The 22,935-nt window shown below is 44.5% G+C and overlaps 13 protein-coding genes across 13 annotated transcripts; 9 read left to right on the forward strand and 4 right to left on the reverse strand.

Annotated features, from left to right (window-relative positions):
• Positions 1 to 753: 753 nt before the first annotated feature.
• On the forward strand, positions 754 to 1,916 carry EAE98_006797 (uncharacterized protein; the record flags this gene model as incomplete). Its single annotated transcript, XM_038954420.1, has 4 exons — positions 754 to 769; positions 829 to 1,062; positions 1,125 to 1,379; positions 1,453 to 1,916. 4 exons carry the CDS (start codon positions 754 to 756, stop codon positions 1,914 to 1,916), a joined length of 969 nt encoding a protein of 322 aa, XP_038809100.1.
• A 364-nt stretch (positions 1,917 to 2,280) lies between these two features.
• Positions 2,281 to 4,807, reverse strand: EAE98_006798 (uncharacterized protein). The gene is made up of 4 exons (XM_038954421.1): positions 3,980 to 4,807; positions 3,081 to 3,406; positions 2,972 to 3,020; positions 2,281 to 2,918 (listed from the first exon to the last, which is right to left on the reverse strand). Exons 1-4 carry the CDS (start codon positions 4,071 to 4,073, stop codon positions 2,788 to 2,790), a joined length of 600 nt encoding a protein of 199 aa, XP_038809101.1. The 5' UTR covers positions 4,074 to 4,807; the 3' UTR covers positions 2,281 to 2,787.
• Positions 4,808 to 5,438: 631 nt separating this feature from the next.
• EAE98_006799 (uncharacterized protein) lies at positions 5,439 to 5,735 on the forward strand (the record flags this gene model as incomplete). Its single annotated transcript, XM_038954422.1, has 2 exons — positions 5,439 to 5,616; positions 5,716 to 5,735. The coding sequence occupies 2 exons, from the start codon at positions 5,439 to 5,441 to the stop codon at positions 5,733 to 5,735; spliced, it is 198 nt and encodes a 65-aa protein (XP_038809102.1).
• A 95-nt stretch (positions 5,736 to 5,830) lies between these two features.
• EAE98_006800 (uncharacterized protein) lies at positions 5,831 to 7,299 on the forward strand (the record flags this gene model as incomplete). The annotated part of the gene is made up of 3 exons (XM_038954423.1): positions 5,831 to 5,894; positions 5,953 to 7,198; positions 7,266 to 7,299. The coding sequence occupies 3 exons, from the start codon at positions 5,831 to 5,833 to the stop codon at positions 7,297 to 7,299; spliced, it is 1,344 nt and encodes a 447-aa protein (XP_038809103.1).
• A 609-nt stretch (positions 7,300 to 7,908) lies between these two features.
• Positions 7,909 to 11,159, forward strand: EAE98_006801 (uncharacterized protein; the record flags this gene model as incomplete). The annotated part of the gene is made up of 2 exons (XM_038954424.1): positions 7,909 to 8,965; positions 9,016 to 11,159. 2 exons carry the CDS (start codon positions 7,909 to 7,911, stop codon positions 11,157 to 11,159), a joined length of 3,201 nt encoding a protein of 1,066 aa, XP_038809104.1.
• Positions 11,160 to 11,862: 703 nt separating this feature from the next.
• EAE98_006802 (uncharacterized protein) lies at positions 11,863 to 13,065 on the reverse strand (the record flags this gene model as incomplete). The annotated part of the gene is made up of 4 exons (XM_038954425.1): positions 11,863 to 12,554; positions 12,614 to 12,696; positions 12,752 to 12,998; positions 13,056 to 13,065. 4 exons carry the CDS (start codon positions 13,063 to 13,065, stop codon positions 11,863 to 11,865), a joined length of 1,032 nt encoding a protein of 343 aa, XP_038809105.1.
• A 613-nt stretch (positions 13,066 to 13,678) lies between these two features.
• On the forward strand, positions 13,679 to 14,796 carry EAE98_006803 (uncharacterized protein; the record flags this gene model as incomplete). The annotated part of the gene is made up of 2 exons (XM_038954426.1): positions 13,679 to 14,068; positions 14,134 to 14,796. 2 exons carry the CDS (start codon positions 13,679 to 13,681, stop codon positions 14,794 to 14,796), a joined length of 1,053 nt encoding a protein of 350 aa, XP_038809106.1.
• EAE98_006804 (uncharacterized protein) lies at positions 14,652 to 15,472 on the reverse strand. Its single transcript, XM_038954427.1, has 2 exons — positions 15,229 to 15,472; positions 14,652 to 15,160 (listed from the first exon to the last, which is right to left on the reverse strand). Exons 1-2 carry the CDS (start codon positions 15,443 to 15,445, stop codon positions 14,802 to 14,804), a joined length of 576 nt encoding a protein of 191 aa, XP_038809107.1. The 5' UTR covers positions 15,446 to 15,472; the 3' UTR covers positions 14,652 to 14,801.
• A 154-nt stretch (positions 15,473 to 15,626) lies between these two features.
• Positions 15,627 to 17,772, forward strand: EAE98_006805 (uncharacterized protein; the record flags this gene model as incomplete). Its single annotated transcript, XM_038954428.1, has 3 exons — positions 15,627 to 15,893; positions 15,945 to 16,023; positions 16,073 to 17,772. The coding sequence occupies 3 exons, from the start codon at positions 15,627 to 15,629 to the stop codon at positions 17,770 to 17,772; spliced, it is 2,046 nt and encodes a 681-aa protein (XP_038809108.1).
• A 319-nt stretch (positions 17,773 to 18,091) lies between these two features.
• Positions 18,092 to 19,865, forward strand: EAE98_006806 (uncharacterized protein; the record flags this gene model as incomplete). The annotated part of the gene is made up of 4 exons (XM_038954429.1): positions 18,092 to 18,328; positions 18,464 to 18,674; positions 18,812 to 19,235; positions 19,346 to 19,865. 4 exons carry the CDS (start codon positions 18,092 to 18,094, stop codon positions 19,863 to 19,865), a joined length of 1,392 nt encoding a protein of 463 aa, XP_038809109.1.
• Positions 19,866 to 20,272: 407 nt separating this feature from the next.
• On the reverse strand, positions 20,273 to 21,082 carry EAE98_006807 (uncharacterized protein; the record flags this gene model as incomplete). Its single annotated transcript, XM_038954430.1, has 5 exons — positions 20,273 to 20,375; positions 20,427 to 20,735; positions 20,789 to 20,880; positions 20,934 to 20,968; positions 21,025 to 21,082. The coding sequence occupies 5 exons, from the start codon at positions 21,080 to 21,082 to the stop codon at positions 20,273 to 20,275; spliced, it is 597 nt and encodes a 198-aa protein (XP_038809110.1).
• Positions 21,083 to 21,342: 260 nt separating this feature from the next.
• On the forward strand, positions 21,343 to 21,842 carry EAE98_006808 (uncharacterized protein; the record flags this gene model as incomplete). The annotated part of the gene is made up of 3 exons (XM_038954431.1): positions 21,343 to 21,386; positions 21,452 to 21,599; positions 21,690 to 21,842. The coding sequence occupies 3 exons, from the start codon at positions 21,343 to 21,345 to the stop codon at positions 21,840 to 21,842; spliced, it is 345 nt and encodes a 114-aa protein (XP_038809111.1).
• Positions 21,843 to 22,042: 200 nt separating this feature from the next.
• EAE98_006809 (uncharacterized protein) lies at positions 22,043 to 22,877 on the forward strand (the record flags this gene model as incomplete). The annotated part of the gene is made up of 3 exons (XM_038954432.1): positions 22,043 to 22,057; positions 22,230 to 22,340; positions 22,611 to 22,877. The coding sequence occupies 3 exons, from the start codon at positions 22,043 to 22,045 to the stop codon at positions 22,875 to 22,877; spliced, it is 393 nt and encodes a 130-aa protein (XP_038809112.1).
• Between the last annotated feature and the right edge of the window lie 58 nt (positions 22,878 to 22,935).

Consider the following 22,935-nt stretch of genomic DNA (forward strand, 5'->3'; position numbering starts at 1 on the left):
ATGCAAGAATTACAATATGTTGAAGTGAATATGGTAAATTGTGGTGGTAATTGTGATTGTGATGAAAATCAATGGATGCTAATATTTGATTGCACTTGGATGAAAATGCGAGTAGAGAGAGAGAGAGAGAGACACCAGAAACACCAGAAGAGATATTACCCTCCTCCGTAGTAAATTTCCTATGCAGCTAGGTACTATGTAGGTATTGACAAGGGTGCTTGATGGAAAGATCACGCTAATTTAAACGATTCATTCATTCCACTAGCTACGGTGAACCTTTGAGACGGAAAGCTCAATATTCATCCGACACCTTAAGGCCATTAAGGCCATTAAGGCTATCAAGGCCATCTTAAGGCACTCTCAGGCACCCATCTGGCACCACTACTCTCTAGCTACCAGAGGTCCGAATCAGTCAACGTACAAGGCCTACACGCAAATAGATACTAGGTAGGCACGGAAATGAACTAGGTACCTAGGTATATTCACAACCAACGTAATCTTGATAATCAACTTCATGTGTTGCCCGCCCGCTTCATATATTTGTTGATAAGTAGCAATCTTTTTATTTCTTTCTTTACCCACCAACCCACGATTTTATCTTTGCTTATGACTTGAATACTTTCTTAAGCGACCATGTTGCTTTGCCAAAATACTATTCTCCAGAAAATCACAGGTGGTATCAACTGTCATCCTTCAATATTAGATTCCAGTGGCGCAAATCGGAGGTGATTAACTCCTGCACCCTTTTGCAATATGCCCGGTCTGCCATGTAAGAATACCACGAAACCTTCTGAACTGACAAGAGGCCTTGCTTATATGTATCCACAGCTTCCGTCGATCTCGACCAATGTATAGAAAGTCTCTATAAGAAAAATCTCCTCGCCGAATCTGTTATTGAAGCAATATGCGCGAAAACGAAGGAACTGCTTATGCAAGAGAGTAATGTGGTTCATGTGTTGGCACCTGTTACTGTAGTGGGAGATATCCACGGCCAATTCTTCGATCTGATAGAGATATTCAAGATTGGGGGCTTCTGTCCAGATACAAACTACTTGTTTCTAGGTATGCCCCGCATTCTGACTCCGCACACATTTCCCCAATGCTAACACATGATCTTTCTCTAGGGGATTATGTGGATAGAGGCATGTTCAGCGTCGAAACGATTTCTCTTCTTGTTTGTCTTAAGCTACGATACCCACATCGCGTTCATTTAATACGAGGAAATCATGAGTCGAGGGGAGTCACTCAGTCGTATGGCTTCTATACGGAGTGCTCCAGAAAATATGGGAATGCAAATGTATGGCATCATTTCACGGATATGTTCGACTTCCTTACATTGAGTGTGGTCATCAATGATCAAATATTTTGTGTTCATGGAGGTATGCTCCCCGCAAAAATGCTACCTGGCTTTCCTTGGCCTGGAAGTCTTCACATATTGACATTCATCTGCAGGTCTCTCTCCTTCAATACACTCTATCGACCAAATAAAAATCATAGACCGTTTCCGCGAAATCCCTCACGAAGGGCCTATGGCCGACTTAGTCTGGTCCGACCCCGATCCCGAGCGCGACGAATTCTCTCTCTCACCCCGCGGTGCGGGTTACACGTTCGGCGCGCAAGTTGTGAAGAAATTCCTCGAAGTGAATAAGATGTCGCACATCTTGCGAGCCCATCAACTTTGCCAAGAAGGCTACCAGGTTCTCTACGACGATCGATTGAGTACTGTGTGGAGTGCGCCCAACTACTGCTACCGATGCGGGAATATGGCAAGTGTCCTAGAAGTCAGCGACACTGGGGAGAGGTTCTTCAACGTATTTGCTGCCGCGCCGGAAAATGATACACACAAGGGGGAAATGCAGCAAGCGGGGCAGGACAAGACGGCTGATGGTAATACGCTGCCAGATTACTTTTTGTGATTCGAAAAGAAAGCCGGCATGTAGACACTAGATCTCATTCTTTCGACACGCTACTCCTTAATCAACAATCACTCCCGCCATTCGACATCATGGAGGCAATTGTCAAAGAATATATCCGGGACAGCTGAGACAGGTTTCGAGATCCCGCTGTGCGCCAGATGAAGCAATGTCCTTTTCATTGTACACAAGACACTACACTCCAAAATAACTGGATTGTAGTCATGATATGATATATGTCATTTCACACCTACGAATTGCGTTTTTGTAAATCAAAATTCCATAGAAATACGAGAAGATACCCATGAATGGATGCAAGGGCAGGACCAGTCATGTAACATGATTTTCTCCGTCCATTTAAACACACTAGATACGAAATACAATGAGATACGAAGTTCTATACTTGAGGAAAAGTGAATGAGTCTTTTGAATTTAAAATAATGTATGCGCGCCTGCAGGGAAAGAATGCCTCCAAACAACCACAGTATGCTTAGGTACTTTCTCAACTTCACATCTCGTTCGTTCGTTCAATCCAGATCATGCGCATGATATGACCAAACATCTTCGTTTCATAACTCATCCGATCATCCGTCCATAACTTGTCTCATTATCCACCCATAACTTTTTTCTGTCCAAAATATAAATTTGCAAGGGAAAACAAGTAGGGAAGAAAACGATCGACTATTCTCCTAGCCACAACACAAAAGCAAAATCGCCCAAAAGGTAGCCGTCCAAATTACATGCGCGCAAAGGTATGTCGAAAACTTGTCATGTGAGTGCTATGCTACGTCAAGAATGGGATCGGTGTCAAAAGAGGCGATTGCGATATGTTAGGCGAAAAGCAGAAGATCAAAAGTGAAGCAGATAGGAATATCTACCAGTCCTTGGCGATATCGAAAGACCACTCGAATTCAAGATGCTTCTTCTTGTCGTCATCGACGAAAGTAGAGATTGCGGTGTAGTGACCTCGAGCCATCATTCCACTTGGGGCATCCTCGTCGGCGACTAGAGTGTTTGGTTAGTTTAAAGAACTTGGAATAGGTCTAATATGAACATACATCGCTTGGTGTGAACGGGGTTCTTGTCAGTGTTGGGTGCGTAACTTCCCTATTGGAGAGTCAGTTTGTGAAACATAGTGTAGATATTGACATGCGCGGAAGCACTTACAATCATCTCTTGCAATTTGTCGATTCTGATACCCTTGCGCTTGATGACTTGAACATATTGGAGACCGCTCAAAACGTTGTGTTGTACTTTAAAGGTAGCAGTAAGGTTGAACTTAGAACCTTCCTTAATCTTGAATGGATGATCCTTCAAGGTCTTGAGAGCATCAGGTGTAGAAAGCTCAAGCTTGACTGGAGGGCGACCCTCAGAGTTCATCTCAAGAGTGAGAATAATGCAGTCACGTGGGTCTGTTGGGTCACTAAGGTCCTGTCCACCACCGCCAAGTCCAAGGGATTCCTTGTAGCGTTGAAGAGACTCATCTTCGGCATCTGCATTGAAATATAAAGTCAGTAAACCCTAGATGACTATGGTGTATATTACGGGATGAGCCATTAAAAAAGCAATGGGGTTCTGCTTGCACAGTGGATTGTATGTAGATAAGGGACGTGGTAATATATTATCTCAATATATGTACTTCCTTCAAACTTGAGGTCATTTGATGAACTGTAATCGAGCGGAAGGGGAAGCTTCTAGCCATTGTCCTGATAGAATTGAGAGAGCTATGAAAATAGAGTGTTTTTGTACCCCCATAGTCGATGTGGCAACTCAAAGGCACTTGCAACAATTTTTGGACAAACTATTGCACATAATTGAGTTTCCATGATCAGATAGACTCCAGATTTCGAAAGAAATGTTACTTCCAATGAGATCTCCTTCTATCATCTCACATAAGTATCTCCAGACCGCTTCGACTGCGGGGTATAGCTGGAAGGGATAGGCTTGACTCCAACTAGGTCAAGAACGTTCCCAGAAGCATTTGCTAAGCAGAACAGAAGCTGAAGATCATCGCAGGATCTGAATAGCGACAAAGAAGACAGGATAAAAGGGGTCTCAAAACGTACCCATCTTGGAATACTCATCCAAAGTCTTTTTCTCCCCCACCTTGAATCCATCAGTTGTCTCGGGCAAGAGCTCGTTTTCTTGTTGGTCCGCCATCTTCGATATGTTGTAGTAGATTTATGAGGGTAGTAAGTGTAGCTTGCAAGAATGGATAAGAAAAGGAAGATCTGTAGGGAGAAGTCCAAACACAGAAATTTAAAAGCTGTTGAGTTTGTGGATGCTGCACTTTTGATACAGCAGCGTTGGCAATCGAGATGCAGCTTAGTGGGGCTTGAGCTATGATCCTTGCTAACCCACGGAGGTACAGTGGCATGCAAGAATCTCGTGACAATGAGGATATGTTTCTTTCGAGATTGTTGCGTGAAAGGAAGAGGAGGATTGGAGATGTCTTTGGAACGAAATAGATGGGAGACAGTAGTATTTATTGGTTAGTGACAGTTTCCAGGTAAATACAACAAGTACGGTGAAATCATGTCATGTGACATCTTAACATTCGTGATAAAAGGGGCATCCCCGTCCAATCAATCCATCAGCCGTAGATACTGGACTGGTTCCAGAAGCTTTCCCCCCGTCCCCAGTGTCTCCTTTTCCATGGTTGACGTTCAAGCCAGATAGATACTAGGTAGCTCTACCTTGGTATGATAATAACAAGTCAAGAGAACCATATACTGGTTGGTTGTCATCGGAGTGCCTATCTAATACCAATATCTAGGTAGCTGGAACTGTGATACGTCCCAGTCAAATTGCAGCAAAGGAACACTACATACCTAGTACATATTCCCTACTAGATAGGCACGGTAGCTCGAGAGTAATAAGTAAGTCATCAGTAGAAAGCATTTTATTCTTCGTACTTGTGTAGATTTATTCCATATATCATCATTATTCTGTCCAACTCACCGTGCATCTGGGTGTAGTGAATTGTAAATGTACACAGTACATATATACCTAGGTACGTAGACAGCTGATGTCTGTCATCTGGAAGACCACAAATGGCAAATGGAAGAAAGGATGAATGTTGCAACGTACATACTACATACTACATACTACATACACCGTACATCCACCCTCCCACCGTACATACATATATACATACATATATACATGCTCGTACATATAAATCACTGATCATTCCTCCCCTCCCCACCCCAGCAAAATCCACTTTGCATGGCCAGAGATTCAGAGAACCACCAATCCTCTTGTCAAGACTCAAAAACGTCCCAAAGCCCTCAGGGATCGCAGAATCTCCCACACTGAACTTTGTATTCTTTTTACTTTTATACCACCGCCTCCCTCCACTTACAATTAATCCTTGATCATAATTCATCCATTCACGTCTGCATTCACAATCACAAATTCATCATCTTGCATTGCTTCCTGCTCGTTGTTGAATTCAAATCAGTCTGGGGTTACTCCGATTTAAGGCGCACATTTTACATCGCCTACTTATTAGGTACTAGGTATATGTACTGCGATTTTTGGCGGGCATCTCCCAATCAATTTTCTTCGATAACCTTTCTTTCCTTCCGTCCCGTCGCGAACAAGATCAAAGCTTCTTCTTCACACCGGATCCTCCTTCCTTCAACGCCCAACGCGCAGCATCTACATCAAGAAGGCGTTGATCGTGTTAAGTGTTTTGCATGTACGTTCCCTCTTTTTATGCTCCCCTTGTTGTATCACTTTGAATCAAAAGATCAACAAAAATGTTTGCTAATCGCGTAACCACGAAACAGAATTACAGTTCCTCCGAAATCTTCTTAACGAAACCTTTAGATTTATTCAATCTAATATTCCATCCGACAATCCCCTATCCGCATCCTTTCTAGCGTGTTATCATTGAGCCAGTTACTATCGCAATGCCTGCCTCGCGACACTTACCCGCAAAGGTCAATCCTTTGATGACCTCGGAAATTCCAGCTTGTAAGGCGATGCGCCAGTCGCGTACGTGGTTGAGGACCAGAGCTAACAATTTTCGCAGATGAAACCTTGGTCGCCAGAAGAAGATTGGGGCAGACAGATCTTGCTGTGAAGACTGGTCAGCTCAACAAGTCCAACTCCACCCAGCCCAAGAACTTGGGAACTTTCGATTATGCACACTTACGTGCTCCGCTGCCCAAAGGCATCCACAGCGGCATTTTCAAACCTTCGCCCGCCTCGTATTTCTTGATGCGCCGTAGCAACGATGGCTTCATCAGTGCGACCGGGATGTTCAAGGCTACCTTTCCCTACTCGGAGACTGCAGAAGAGGAGATGGAACGCCGGTATATCAAGAGCCTGCCAACAACCTCTGTAGATGAGACCGCAGGGAATGTTTGGATCCCACCCCATCATGCGCTTGAGCTTGCAGAGGAATACCAGATCTTGCCTTGGATCAAAGCTCTGCTTGACAATGCGCCAATTGAAGTCAACCCGACTAAAGACCAGACGCCCAAGTCAATTGCGCCCCCTCCAAAGTTTGACTTTGGAGATGTCGCTCCAATTCCCGCACCAAAGCTACAATTAGATGAGGCCCCTCAAATCTCTCCCCCTGAGGCGCTAGCTGCTCCAACTACTAAGAGTGGCCGTCCCCGTCGATCCGCATCACCCAGCAAGTATGCTACTTCATCTCCGCGCAAGATCGCAAGGGCACGCAAACCAAGTGCTAGACTAGCAAGTTTGGAACCTGTTGCAGCTGCTACTAAGAATGTACTCGAACAAGTCCTGGAAAACGAAGTAGTTGAGGCCGAGGGGAAAGGAGATTCTACAGACTCCACAGCTTCCCAAACAGTTCAGGAGCAAGTCGAGGAGCAGGCTAAGGAAGTTCAGGAAGTTAAGGAAGTTAAGGCGCAAATTGAGGAACCAATCACGGAGGAATCAAGTGAAGAACTCACGGAGCCAAAGGTCAGAGTCAAGGTTGATACTGATGTTGAAGTTAATGGCGACATCGAGACCACTCACACTCATGTTCAGGTTGAGATGCCAGCTGGTACTCCAGACCTCCCTCTCCCAGAGGATACGGAGGCTATGATTGCTAAGGCGAAAGAAATGGTGGAGGCTGCTGTCAAGCAAGACGCCGGAATTCCAACTCGCTCAAAGAGAAAGGTGGAAGAGTATGAGGATGATGACGAAGAGGAAGAAGCTTCGGATGTGGGCCCAGCCAAGAAGGTTAAGGTAGCGGCCGACTTGAAGAAGGAGAGAGTTAAGACCCGGGCTTTGATTGGTCTGAGTGCAACTTTGGCAATTGGGTGAGCCCCCCCTCTCCACTTCATTAATATTATACTTGGTGTGACGCAGTACTAACATAAATCGCAGTGCAATGATTCCATATGTATTTGGCGCATTTTAAAGTGATCACGCTGGACATGGGTTGTATATTGTTATGTTTTCTATTTCATCTCCTGTTTATTAGTCGAGGGGCGTTCATGGCAGGGACACTGGATTTTCGGATGACCTTGAAGACCTGTGGAAACTTTTGCTGGATTCCTACCAAGTAAAAAGAATATTTTTCAAAGTAGATATTACAGCACTAGAAGCCACGACGACTTTTTGGGAGTAAACGCGGTGTCGTTTCTTCCTCATACCATCATTGTGTTCTGATAGGCAAAATCAATTTAATTTGACCATGGGTTTCAATCAGTTCTTGAGATTCATATAATGCTGGGTAGGTGGGTGCTGGTTCGTTCCTTCTCAATTGGTGAAAAGGAAAGAAAGGTTCTAATTGGGAAGTACCACCATCGTGCCTCCCCTAGGTGCTAGGTGGGTGCATTTTTTTCTCGCGATCTTTGAATTCTTCTTTCTTAAATTTTGAACACTCTTCCTAATTATTACATTCTTCTATCTCCTTCTTCACTATATCCAAGATGTAAAAATATGATCATAATTATACTCGCCATCATTTCTGCCTACAGTGAGGATTAATCATCAAAAGATTCTTTCATATGACCACACTCTTGCCATGGCACAACCAGAAACACCTGCAAGCGCATCGCGAAATTCTATCATTTCACCTCTTGCAGGAGGTATGACCACTGCTCAATTGGAGCAAGTGTTACAGAGAACTCCTCAAATGACTAGATTCAATCCTTTGAGAAGACATCTTCGGGCGCCTAAAACTCCCAATTCTCGTATTTCCAAAAGTGAAATCATCGCTAGTGAAGACGAAGCAGCGACCACATCACCGCCAGCCCCGATCGTGCAACCACCGGAATCTCTAACTGGCGAGGCTATAGGAGATAAAGGCAAAGAAGGATCTGTTGCTACCGGAGGGGATAATGTTGATCAAGGGACTTCAAAATCTATTGATACTCTGCGTCCGTCCTCCCACGAGAATATTTCTCATTCAAAGCAACTATGTGAACCATTACCCAAGAGGTTTTTGAGAACAATCGCGAAGCGCAAAAAGTTCCGGAGGGAGCAACGTATCGCATCCAAACTCGCTACTTCACTCCTTGCCGAAGAGCCATCGAGCACATCGTCCCAGGGAAAGAAAGACGATGAAAAAGCAGCCTTATCTCGCAATGGATCTGGTAGCCCGGTCGAATCAAATACGCTGTTCGAAAATCCTGACCCTCTGAACGATGAAACATCCGATGGCAGTCAAGAATCTACCAGTCTTGAAGAACTCATTCGAACAACTTCACGCACACACAATTCACAGCCTTCAAGTGATCCTGAGGTCAGGGACATCAGTTTTTCATTTGGTGCTCCGCGGCTGGTTCGAAACGCAATTATGGGCTCACACAAAAGGGACACTAACAATAATAATCTCGATGACCTTGAGATCGATATTCTTGGATTGTCTCATGCTACTCATTCATCTGATTGTACGCCTGACCCTAGCGGCTCAGAGGATGCCCCCATTGACCATACATCTCGAAAGGGTGGTCGTCCAAGCCCAAAGAAACAGCAGAAGAAAAGGGTGAATAAGAGATCTCGAAGAGTTCCAGTGCACGAGTTGCACTTAGTGTCTGAGAGAGTGGCGGAATTTAGTCAGGAGACAGATGATGAGAATGGTATGGCTAAGTTCCACCAAGTTTGTGGTACAATATTGATCAGAGTATAGTGGAGCCTTCAAATGAAATCCTAGATGACCCAATCTCTCAAGACTCTTCCGATGCCCTAAAGATTATACAGAGTGTTGGGCGGACAAAGGGCGAGAAAAAGGGTTTTCAGACATACCATGGCGCCTTTGGAAAGATTGATAACAAAGCCTTTCGGTTCCCAGATCGTTACCACACATCTCCTCGGGCAGAATCAAGCAATCGCCGTGAGTTGAGCTCGTCTCATTCTGATGGTTTCGTGGGAGCTGAAGCAAATCCGACTGGCAGATGTATGCTGCTACCCAAGAAAAAAAGTGCTTGCATAAATATATGGGGACTGACTGCCCAAGTAGCACAATTAGAGTTGGTTCGCGAAAAGGCCCACGAGCCAGTCGATGAGCTAAACGCCCAAGCTGAAAGAAGAGTTCCAGCGGAAAAAACCAAGAGGCGTCTAAAGAAGAAAGCTACACTCAGTGCGTCGGTAATGATCGAACTCGAGTCTCAAGCAAAAAAAACGGGGGAAAGTCCACAAGATGACCAGGATAGCCAAAGTCGTGAAGACCGTGATGCCAATCAAGATGATCAACCAATTCATGGGCATCTTTCTGGCGATGGACTGATTTCGGTCGCAGAAGTTAAATCCCCGCTGCCGCCCACTAGGAAAGGGTCTCGAAGAGTCACCTTTGATGAAAAAGTCGAGATTGACCGGCGTGTTAGAATACCTTCTTCAGACTGTGAGAATCTTGACGATTGTTTCGAGGTTAGGAGAAGAAAAAAATCTTCTGATTCTGCAGTTTGGCTCAATATGGAGACGGTCCGCTTGAAAAGGTGCCACGACGAAGATAGCGAGGAAGATAGTGAGGATGATGTGCTATCTATCAATGAATCGGAACGAAGTGTCATCAGTATCGCAAGTGATAATGATGAGATGGAAGAAAGCGACGGATCTGGTTACGACAGTGATGAAGAGATGGGCGACGAAGAAGAAGACGAAGCTGAAGACCAAAATGAAAATGAACATGAGAACGAGGAAGAGAGTGGAGAATGCTTCGATGTGCTAGGAGTCCATGGAAAACAATCAGATGAATCAATTGACGGAATTATCCTCTCCATTGAAGACGAATCGCGCGAAGAAAATCAACAGGGCAACGGAAAGGATGACGACAGAGATGACTTTTATGCTTCTGAAAAAGATGCAATTCTCAACAATCCAGTGGGTGGAGAAGAAGAAATCACCGGGGTGTTTGTCTCAGAAGGCTTGGTTAGCAACAAGGAAATTTCTCCGATTGACGAATTGATAGTGCAAGAATCACAAACGACAAGAACTGAAGATAACAAGAACAGCCAGGCATCACAGCTATCAATTACCATGAGTTTGCAAACTACCACACAAGCATTAAAGTTACCAGAAGCCGGTGGTTGGAGAATTCGAAAGCCAAAGCCAAGCGATGTTATGAACGAGACGCAAGAGGACATCTTTGATAGTTCAAGCCCGATTTCAACAATCATCAAAAGGAAGTCGACCGGTCTGCATACGCGTAGACGGACAATATTTCGGAGTAGACCTCTAACCCTTACTGTTGATAGACCTTCTACGCCACCTAGCCCTGAAATTCCAGAGACTCAAATTGCGACACCTCAGATACCAGAAGCACGATTGATTGCAGTTCGCGATATTTCTCCTGAGCTTGGGGAACCGCAACCATCCAATACACCTGGTGAGTTCGACAGATTCATACTGGACGCACCGCCTCCCACCAGCCATGGGCAGTCGCTTCATTCTTCTCAACTTTCATTCATACCAGATGAGATTCCGGACGAAACTTACTTTTGTCGAGCTTCTCAGGTACTGGAAGAACATAAAACACCTATGTCTAGAAGCAAGTCAACCCCAGGTCGCTTCTATATCGATCACTTCAAGAGCATTGCGAATCCCACTCATGCCCAGCCAAACACCGAGACTACGGGGAGCGAGGCATCTACTCCGAGAATGTCGCCCAAGTTCTCACAACAGTCGTACCGACCCACGCCTAGGTCAGAAAAAAGCTTAAGTCGTCTTACGCGACAGGCCAGTTCTGCTTTAGGGACTTTGCCAGGCTCTGCTAGAAAGAGAACAAAAACTTTACCATTCAAACCGCCATTCAAAAAGCCAATCTTGAAGATTTAGCTACACCTAATTCGTTGAGCTAAGGATGAGTTTATGGAGGGACGAAGAGATATTCTCTGAGATTGAACACCTAATTATCTGCCATTTAGGTGAGAATATCGTTGTGCTATGAGCACAAACATGGACCATTCGAGATTTGCATAGAGACTGAGCTATTGGCAGTAACAGAAGATAGAGAGGGGCATTTCGCAGAAATATTCAAGGGGCTGATATTCACAATATTCTATTCATAACATGTATATCTGGGCTTTATATGTCTCTCATTGTAGCTTTCTATATCTAAACATTCTTACCAACACAACGCTGCTTCTCTCACTCGGTGTTTTCGATTGATCGGCCATCTCTCAATAATGTTGTGCTTCTAGGTACAGGACGAGATACCAGACGAGATGTAAGCTTGTACATCGCTTAGAAGCTACCAATTCCCAACTCCTTTTCTCAACCATGTCGCTAGGAGGGTCAGTCTTTCTTTACTTGTGCGGCAGTGGTAGAATCTTCAGATTTGGCGAGAGTGTGTCGTTAAGATGTACAAAGCAGATTAGACGACAAAGTAATAATTTGACCGTCCATTTCTCAATGGTTGCAGTTCTCCATCTGTTGAATCTTGAAACTTCTTATTCATTTTCTGTACCAGAACGCCTTGCTAAATGAACAATTTGGCTAGTACAGTACCTTTCCAGTAGTAGACGGCATTAAATCTAAATTACTTCGCACCTTTTCCCTTCGCTTCGTTCTCGCCTAGCTCCCTTATATACACCTTTGTCAATCCTTCTCCACTATAGTCTTCCTGTCCATTCTCGAATCCTGGACATACGCCCACAGCTAAATATTTTCCATCGCTTGAAAATGAGAGAGCGGCTACACTCGTTGGGTATTTCTGATATTGTCTAATTCTTCTTTTTGCAACGGCATCCCACAGTGCAACGACTCCATCTCCGCCACCAGATGCAAATGTACCGTGCGTGGGGTGGAATGCGAGGGCATTGACTGGATATACGATATCTGTTCCGTCGCCTGCAGCATCGGGTTGGCGATGGCATTTGAAAGCGTATTTACGGGCTTGGGATTCGGTGGATGGATCGAACCATTCAACGGCGACACGGCCTTCGATTGAGGAAGAGGCATAGCCGTCATCGTTGGGCATGCAGGCTACAGCGCGAGTCATGAATTTGAGAGAGGATTCGCGTTGTTGCCAGGGTTCTTGGGATGGGTCGGTAGAGAGGGGGAGGGAATAGATGTAGAGAAGTCGGGAGGACATGGCGACTACGAGTTTTGTAGCTGTGAGGGAGAGAGAATGCGGTTTAGAAGGAAGAGGAATTGTCATTGGGGATTGCGAGGGGTCGGAAAGGTTGTGAATGTGAAGTGTTTTATCCCACGAAGCGGATATGAGGAGAGCTAGGAGGTCGTATTAGTACTCTGTAACAATTGACATATGCGATGGCGGAGAGACTCACAATGCTCTTTACTATACACCACCGACTTGACTGGCGCCTCATGGGTACTCAACACTGTGTGTTCTCCGCTCTCCAAATCAATCCTATCCCACATTAGCATCCCAAGCCCAACTCAATTGTCCCAATGATCAAACGCACCTTTTCACCTGCCAATCCATACCAGCCGAAAACGCCTCACTCTCATCCTTCCCAAAACAAACATCTAGCACCGGCGCCCGATGTTCGTAAGTTCTCATCAGCTGCCCCCCTTCGGAAACATTTTCCGTGTTGTATAGATAGACCTTTTTATCCCAGGACGAAACAAGTAATCTGGTAGGGGTATAAGGCGAGTATTGTAGGGAAGAGACTGCGTCAGTAGGTGGCTCAGAGAGCTCAAATTGTACTGCTAAAGAGCTATATTAGTATGCTTGCTTGAGCTTGGAGTGATGTAGAGCTTGCGTACCTGGCGCCATGATTTTGTAATAAGATAGAAATAACACCGAGGGCAGAGCTGAATTCTTTGCGCACAGGAATATAGAGTCTGTAACAAGGAGCTTCTCAAATGAGTGATTCGTCAAAGATAATTCAATTCAAGTGTAACCAGGTTCCAGTGAAATATTTAGATTGATCTCGAAGCCGCGTTTCTGTAGAAGGCTTAGCTCAGGTATTCTGCCACACTCACCGCTAAGATGTTTGTCAGCCTTGCATTAAGCCTTTCAACTTTTGCCAAATGTGCCCCTCTCCATACTCAACAACCGTTCTTTCAAGCTTTCCAAATTGCATTAAAAATAATACTCCTCTCAAAGTCTCAAAGCTGAGAGTTTGGACAGACGTGCAACAAAACTTTTGAAAGGTTCTAAGGGTGAGCTAATATTGGTAGTGGGCTACAACTGCGACCTTTGCACCACTTTCTCCGGCATTTGCAAACACATTTGAGCGCGAATATCTGACATTTCGTGTATTCGAGAGCGAATCTGGAGGAGAGATTATTACCATCTAGCACCACAAGAAAAAGAAGCAGATTTCTTCTCGTACCTCTCACTCACGAATCACTTCTCGATTTCTCAGTACGACCATATACACAATATGCCTTTCGCACAACTCGTCCTCGGTTCTCCTGGCGCTGGGAAATCTACATATTGTAATGGCATGCAGCAATTCATGTCTGCGATAGGAAGAAAATGTTCCATCGTGAATCTCGACCCCGCCAATGATCACACAAGCTATCCCTGCGCCATCGACGTGCGCAATTTCATAAAGCTAGAGGACATCATGGAGGAAGATTCATTAGGTCCCAATGGTGGCGTACTATATGCACTTGAGGAACTAGAAAATAACATGGAGTGGTTGGAGGAAGGATTGGCAGAACTGGGCGAGGATTATGTACTGTTTGATTGTCCAGGTCAGGTCGAGCTCTATACACATCATTCGTCTTTACGAAACATATTTTTTAAGTTACAGAAATTAGGATATAGAGTACGTTGTTTCAATTCTTTATTGAAAGTCTACTTTCAAAAACCAGTATGCTGACATTTGTGCAGCTTGTAGTTCTCCATCTTTCCGATTCGTATTGCTTGACTTTGCCTTCATTATACATCTCCAATCTGATCCTCTCGCTGCGAGCAATGCTTCAAATGGATTTACCACATCTGAATGTTTTGACGAAAATGGACAAATTGGCTTCGTATCCACCACTACCTTTCAACTTAGATTTCTACACTGAAGTCCAAGACCTTTCACACTTACTTCCCAGCCTTCAGGAGGAATCTTCGTTGATGAAGGGTTCAAAGTTCGAGGGTCTGAATAAAGCGATCATTCAACTAGTCGAGGATTTCGGGTTGGTAGGATTCGAAACCCTAGCCGTGGAAGATAAGAGAAGTATGATGCATCTACTTCAAGTCATAGATCGTGCCGGAGGGTATGCTTTTGGTGGTGCGGAGGGTGCGAACGATACTGTATGGCAAGTAGCTATGAGAGAGGGTACTACAACGATGGATATAAAGGATGTTCAGGAGCGCTGGATTGATCGTAAGGAGGAGTATGATGAAGCATATCGGGAGATGGAGATGAAGCAATTCGAGGAGCAATCCAAGATGCAGGAAGAGGAAGAGAACTCGAGAGCTGCAGAAGACGATGATGACCTCGAGGAGATGGCTCGGGCGCCATTCGATTCGGGTGTAAAAGTTGTTAGAACAAATCAATGATACCCTCAACCATTTCCATCACTTAATTCCTCATCATCCTCACTATCCACTGCATCCACCATCATGACGTCTTTCGCGGATTCTGCCGTAGTTCCTTTCTTTGTGCCAAACATCTTCTCCAGTGTAGATTCACTTTGTTCGCCCAGGTCTCTGCGGGCCTTTAATATCATCTCCCTCGCCCTTCTAATAGCTTCTTCCTCTGCCTTTCTAATCGTCCCACTGACCCTCACAACTCTGAATACGCAATTTTTGCCGTTCTTAATAGGTAGGCTATTCATTAGCGACAAAGCTGCCCAGACAATTCGATAATGCGCTCGCGAAACCCGTAGAATAAATGTCGATGTCGCAGATGACAAATATTTTACTACATTGCAATCGCATCAGTACCCACCCCGTTAGATCAAAACTTGTGTCAGAAGAAAAAGAACAAACCTGCAACACTATCTGCAATTGCACCGCTTCCATAATCTCCAAACAGATTCGCAACTTCCAGTTGGATGCCTCTCAGTAGTGCGCGCGAAGTCAGTGCATCGACGGTTGGTTGATTGAACACCACTACATCTGGTAGTTTTTCTTTGCCGCCGGTATTTTTCTCCAGTTCCGGGTAGAGAATATTGACCAGAAGGTATCGATTCTTAATTCGTACCATGGTTGTTGAGACTTGATTTCATCAATTTCTTTGGTCTGGAACAACGCGCCGAACAAAAAAAAAGTTCGGGATACGCGATTTCTTGTGACGTCGGCCTAGGGATCGGTAAGTGGGGAAGTTCACTATCTGCCGAGGGGTAGCGATGACTAGAACCTCAAATCATTCGATAGCAGATTTCAAAATGGATAAACAGACTCTGAAGGCAGCAATTCTTATTGTGTCGACTACTGCAGCTAAAGATGCGTCAACCGACTCCTCCGGTCCTGTTTTAAAAGGTGTTTTCGAGGAAGCAGACGGCCAATGGGAAGTTGTGGAAACGAAGATCGTGAGTGATAATGTGACAGATATTCAGAGAAGTGTGATGTCCTGGACGGACCAAGGAAATACTATCAATGTTGTGATTACTACTGGCGGGACCGGCTTTGCAGTCTCAGATAATACTCCTGAGGTAATATAGTCTCCCAAGGTATCATACGCATGCTAAAATGTACTATCATAGGCAATTACACCCCTTCTACACAAGCAAGCTCCAGGACTTGTCCATGGAATGCTTGCTGCTTCATTGGCAGTTACTCCTTGTAGGTTTAGAAGAATCACGAGTACCAACAGTTAGTTGACTGATAATAGTTGCTCTCATGTCAAGGCCGGTAGCGGGTGTTCGCAACAAGACAATCATCGTCACATTACCTGGATCTCCCAAAGGGGCAAAGGAGAACCTTCAATCAATATTGAAGCTCTTACCGCATGCTTGCCTTCAGGCCGCAGGAGCAGATTCCCGGACGCTTCATGCGGGAGGTGTAAAGAAGCTCGAGAAGGAAGCTGGCATTGGTTCTGAGCGTGCTTCTCTGCCGGTACATTCACATAAACATGATCACTCCCATAATCACTCACATGGTCACGGCCATAGTCATAGCCACGGCCATAGCCATGGGCATGCAATGCCTGTTAGACATACTGCGCCAGATGAAAATCCTCTTTCGAATGATCCCGCTCTCGGTCCAACGCGACGGAGTCGTTCATCTCCATACCCCATGTTATCTGTCGAAGAAGCTTTGAAGCTAATAGAAAAACATACACCTGCTCCTCATGCCGTAAAAGCTGAAGTAAACGGAGACATAGTAGGATCTGTTCTAGCGGAGGATGTTACGGCAACTGAAGCTGTGCCGGCATATCGCGCCAGTATTGTAGACGGATATGCGGTCATTGCTACAGAAGGTAAATCGAACAAAGGCGTGTTTCCTGTAGCATCGATATCTCATGCCACCGCCGGTGAGCATCCTCTTCTGCTAGAAGGTCAGATCGCACGCATTACAACTGGTGCACCACTTCCGCCTGGAGCTACTTCTGTAATAATGGTAGAAGATACTGTGCTGAAGACGATGACCGAGGATGGTGGAGAGGAGAAAGAAGTCGAGATATTAGCCGATGGAGTGAAGCCTGGTGAAAATGTTAGAGAAGTCGGTAGTGACATTGAAGCTGGGTCTATTATAATGCGCAAAGGGGAAGAAATTTCTGCCAATGGTGGCGAACTCGGTCTACTCACGTCTGTCGGCAGAGCAGAAGTCACTGTTTACAAAAAACCAATAGTCGGTGTGCTCTCCACAGGAGACGAAATTGTCGAACATAACAGACCTGGCTCTCTCAGAATGGGAGAAGTTCGTGATTGCAATAGGCCAACAATCATGGCTGCCGTTCGAGGTCTAGGATTTGAAGTCGTAGATCTTGGTATTGCTCGAGATAAACCTGGAGATCTCGAACAAACACTTCGGGATGGACTTCGAAAAGTTGATGTTGTTATCACTACTGGTGGTGTATCGATGGGCGAGCTTGATCTTCTTAAACCTACCATTGAGAGATCATTAGGGGGAACAATTCATTTCGGTCGTGTATCAATGAAACCCGGTAAGCCTACAACTTTTGCGACGGTACCAGTGAAGAACAATGATGGAGAAAGAGTTTCGAAGGTCATATTCTCTCTACCTGGTAATCCGGTCTCAGCTATAGTTACCCTCCATCTATTCGTTCTACCTTCTCTACATCACGCTTCTGGAATATCTCCTGTGGGATTGCCCAAGGTTCCAGTAACTCTATCACACGACATTCGTTTGGATCCTCAAAGGGTTGAGTACCATAGAGCGATTGTCTCAATAGGGAGAGACGGCATTTTATATGCAAGTAGCACTGGCATGCAACGTAGCTCAAGAGTTGGAAGCTTAAAGAGTGCAAATGCATTATTATGCTTACCAGTCGGATTGAAGGATTTGCCGAAAAAGACAAAGGTAGAAGCGTTGCTATTGAGTAGGGTCAGAAGTGAATATGAAGGTTGATTGATTTTTACAAGAGGTTGAGAGGATTCAATTGAGATCGATGTTGCTGGTTGGCAGTCGGTGGTTGAATGAATGGATTTAAATGTCATGATGAGTGAAATTACCTGATTGAGAATCAAAAGTGAATTAGATGGTAATTCTCATTCTGTAATTGGAAGGAACTCTTCCCTCCTCTCATTCTCGGTATCAAAAGCTCTAGAACATCCTTCACATGGTCTCTTTCTCTCCTTCCCAAATATTTACTCTCAAGCTTTCTTTTGTTTTTTAACTGTCCACAATCATAACAATATTACTTTCATTGAAATACAGATACTTCATAATGTGTCAATACGAATACTATCAATGGCAGAAATGTGGCCATAAATCTATCGAAATCACAGAATACTGTAATACAGTTTTCTGGAGAGCTGGTATGACAGCTCGCCTTAATCCATGCCCCGAACAAAATTTCAGAGCATTTTTTGTGCGGGTCGGCATCTTGGATGGCTTGGATTTTGGTACTTGTAGATGGATCGGACAATCTGGATATTGCAAAATGTGTGAAGAAGAATATCATGTATGTCTAGCTGTGTTGTGTTGTGTTCTATTTATTGGTCAAGATTATACATTCGGAGAACTGGCAGCTTTTATAACGATCTGCTTGAAATCTACGAAGCACCACGAATGCCACCACATTATTAATTGTTTACAGATGCCAAAAGCCGTTCCATTCCGTACTTATGAAGACTATGAGTTTCTCGAAGGAGTTGGCGACCTCACCGGCGCAATCTTCGCAGTCAAGTTAGCCGAACCGATTACATATCCTCCTCCACCTCACTCAATCCAGTTCTCCTCTACTCCAAATGAATGTGTCACCAAAGACTTTCTTGACATGGAGATAGCCAAAACCTCGATTCCCCCACGTGAGTACAATTCATCATTATGGTCACTCCTTTTGAGTGCTTTCAGCTTCTGATCAAACCCCTATGACTCAACGTATTCAGATATGCCCTGATTTCTAATGTTTCCATTGAAAAGTACTAATCACGTAAGATTGTAGATGAAGCAACACCGCCCACTGGAGAAAACTTGTTAGAGCGTAGACTCAAAGCTTCATTACACCATCCCTACATCTTCACGCCGTACATCAACAATACTGTTGCAGACTTGCTCTCCGTTAAAGACCAGGACCTCTCAACTTTGATCTCGATTCAAGATAAAGATATTCCCGAGGGACCTTCAGAGAAAGGTTCCATGAAAGAATTACGAGAACTATACTTCCCAGCGAAGATGCAAATGTATGAACTGAATAAAGGTGTAGATGGTGTCACTCAACAATGGAGCAGCCGAGGCTATTATGAAGGACTGATGGTAGAGGGTGTACCCAGCCGGTACTTTTGGAATCACTGTGGAATGACACCTCAAGATGAGCAGTATGCCGTGAATAGGTTGAAGGATGGCATACCTTTGAGACACATTTGGCGGTAAGTACAACGTTTCTCTCATTTTGATTGTGCGCATGCACTTGAAATGCCCACCCCCTTTATCCGAGTGCAATATATCAATATAAAAATGCTGATTTGTACTCTTATAGTGAGGAGTTCAAGGAGAGAGGCATGGATCTTGCAATGTTCTATCAATACGGGCGAAAAATGGAGCAGCACTTTGAAGCTCGTGGAGTACGGGTAGACTCGAAGATGGGAGAAATTCAACGAGAACTTGGTGCAAGATCTCAAGCAGCCGATGGTATGCAGCCATTTGGTACGTATCGAAAGGGTGTGAACAGTGATTTACAGCCTGGCTATGGGGTATCTCATGCTCAAATCAATCCTTTTGGACGAAGCTTAGAGGATCTCAACCAACAACATCGGCAGCAGCAGATGCAAGAACATGCGCAACAAAACATGATGCAGCAGGTGATACAGCAGCAGTTAGTCCAGCAACAAATGGTCAAGCAGCAGATTCTCCTACAATACCAGGTGCGGCAACAACAGATGTGGCAACAGCAGATGATGCAAAAAATGCAACAACTACAGGATCAGTCACAGCAGGCCATGGATATTGAAAAGGGTCCGATTGTGGCCGTGGAGGAAATCGAGTCGTATGAGGCATAATGGAGCAGGGGAGGCACAAAGCTTGTGACGTCAAAGATGATGATAGAGCAGTAAAGCATGGCGTGTCGCTAATTGAATAACACCCATTGGGGCGTCTGAGGCGTTTAAGCTGCAGTGGAATTGTCATGAAACTTTGCACTTTAGCACTTTAATTATGTTCCAGAGCACGAGAGTTCCATTTACTACAATGGCATTTTAATAATACAATCTAGCGATACCACCATTTGACAATAGTAATATTAATGCAACCTTTGCCTAAAAACCCAGAAGTGCTTGAAATCGATTTCTCCCTGAACGCCATTTGTCGGCTTCCACTTGGATGATATACACAGTACAAAACAATAATTTATCTAACGTCTCTTTCCACACCAGAACTGCAACCCTCCTTCACGCCCACAGCTTATCCTCTACTCGAAGTCCGGTGCCTTTGATGAAACCAACAAGCCGATAATGAGACCAAAAAGTCCTAGTACGGAACTGAAGATCTCGATAACCAAAATCTTGACAAACCTGTCACGGATTAGCATCTTCAAGCAGGTTATATCGACATGCTACACTTACAAGCTTGGGTCAGCAGCATCTGCCAGGGCAGCACCACTACCATTGATGCCGACTGAAACACCGCATATCAAGTTGCACATTCCCACTGTTATGCCAGACCAAAATAGGGCGTATCCAGTGTAGTAGTTGCTGGCAGAATAAAGGTTTTCGCTCTCCATGAGACCGAGCTTGGATGAAAAGACGATGGACATGATGACGCCGTAAATGGCGACTACTTCGCAGAAAATAATGGAGATAAGATTCTTGGTTCGAATACGAGGAGCTTTAACACCACCACCGAGAATCGAAGAACCGGTAATCAGAATTCCCCTGCATAATTTGTGAGCTGATGATCGAGAAAGAGGGGCGAAGTTGTTGCGTACCATGCTGCCCCAACAACTGACAATCCTATACACATGCCAATACCCATGTCTGCCCACGCGTATGGCGATATCTCCTCGAGGAATTGTCCGAACTATTACTCTTATTAGATTCACTCCTTTCCAGATCGCGCTTCGAAATTCGTACATTGAAAGCTTCTCCATCGCCAGTAAAGAGCATATCTAGCAGCACCTGTTAGCTTTTGATCATCAAACCAAACAGGACATCCAAAGCTTACAAGCCCCAACCACTGCCAACGCTGTGGTAGCACCACCAATTCCATATGTAAGGCTCATCTTGTCCAGATAATCTGCGTCAACAAAGTGAAAGGAATTGAGTATTTATTTGATGTCGACAAAGCTATGGTTTGGGTGGTCTGGTCTGTACCTCATCGAGCTCCAACCGAAAGAGTAACCTAAATCGCCAACCGTAGCTAGCGCCAAACGCTGCGCAACACAGCCGCTTACTTCAGCCTTCCCTCCATATATAAACAACAACCATCAACAACATCAACTTTTCCCCTTCGACCGCAAATCTCATATTACAATCATACAAGATGGCGGCTCCACAGTCTTTCTACGAGCTCTACCGCCGTAGCAGGTACTGTGCCTTATTTTGCTACACAAGTACACAAATATATCTACATTTACTGACAAAGCATTAAGTATCGGCATGTCGCTCACAGATACCCTTGACGATTTGATCAGCGAGAGACGTATCGAGCCTCAACTCGCAATGAAAATATTGGCAAACTTTGATAGAAGTATCACGGAGGTTTTGGCAGACAAAGTCAAGGCGAGATTGACTTTCAAGGTATATGCGCCCAGAGTCATTACGAGGAACAACACTTTTCGACATGAGTGGCGATAATGAAACAGAATTTTAACTGACTGGATATTGAAGGGACATTTGGATACGTATCGTTTCTGCGACGAGGTTTGGACTTTCTTGATAAAGGATGTCACTTTCAAGATGGAGAACTCCAGTCAGTCAGTCACGGCGGACAAAGTCAAGATCGTGAGCTGCAACAGCAAGAAGCCTGGTGATCCTCAGTAGATATTGGGGAGGAATCTTTACGGTTATTTGACATATTGGGGACATGGTGGTGGATAGATTGGGAGATACAGAATGATTTTCGGACGATCAAGAATGGCATTTACAGATTGGGCTCTTCAATGACTTTAGAAAAAGGACATCTCGGGCGTTTATTGGTTTCCGTGGCGTTTCATGGCGCTTTGCCGGAGAATGAGGAAAACATGCCTATCTTGTTCGTATGTAGCGGCATGGTATCAAAATCATAGACATCGCAATGCGATGGGTCACTAATTTAGTAGCAGAACCATGATAATTCTGTTTACCAGTCTTTCTTAATAGAGCCACACACCATGCTCCAGTAAAAATGATCATGACTTATAAATCAGAGAGGCAAATCAATCCCAACAGACCTTCTATGTGTTCGAATGCTATGAACAATTGAAGACACTCCAGGGAAAGAAAATAGATAATCCTTCCATCACTGAGGGTTGGTTTGTCAATGCTACCATTCATGAATCGGTATATTTACATTGGGTAAAGTCGACTATACTAGATGGGGACTAAGATGGCACCCAGTACATGATTATGAAGGAATCTCTCAATGATCTCCTACGTCTCTTGTCTCTTTACTGTCATCTAATGCCCAGTTTATCCATTCAATTATAGGGACTAGTTCACACATCGAATGTTTTGAAGATGTTTATCTTTTCCACTTGGATCATCTTCTAGTTTCCCTATCATGATTAGACTATTCAAATCTTTCTTGAGGTTACTGATAATCTCTCTCAGTATCGAAGCGATTCCAATGAAAATGCTTGCGCCAACACTTTCGACACAAAGACAGACCACTCAGCTCATGACGATCTATGGGGCTTAGCTATATGTGTTTTCTTTCCAATTGTCCCAGGTACCGAACTTCGAGACCATCATTCAGGTATTCTCACCAAAAGTCCAGACCAAGATGCTTGGCTAAATAAGGTTGCCATTGAACGCCAACTGAGCATGAGGATCAAATCTGATTTGACCGGCACGAATACAAAAGCCCGATACATTTGACTAAAAAGAAACAATTGATATTATTTGTCAATGGCTGAAGTTTCAATGCAAATGATGG

Source organism: Botrytis deweyae (genome assembly GCF_014898535.1).
Source record: "Botrytis deweyae strain B1 chromosome Unknown BDEW_015, whole genome shotgun sequence".
NCBI classification, from domain to species: Eukaryota; Fungi; Ascomycota; class Leotiomycetes; order Helotiales; family Sclerotiniaceae; genus Botrytis; species Botrytis deweyae.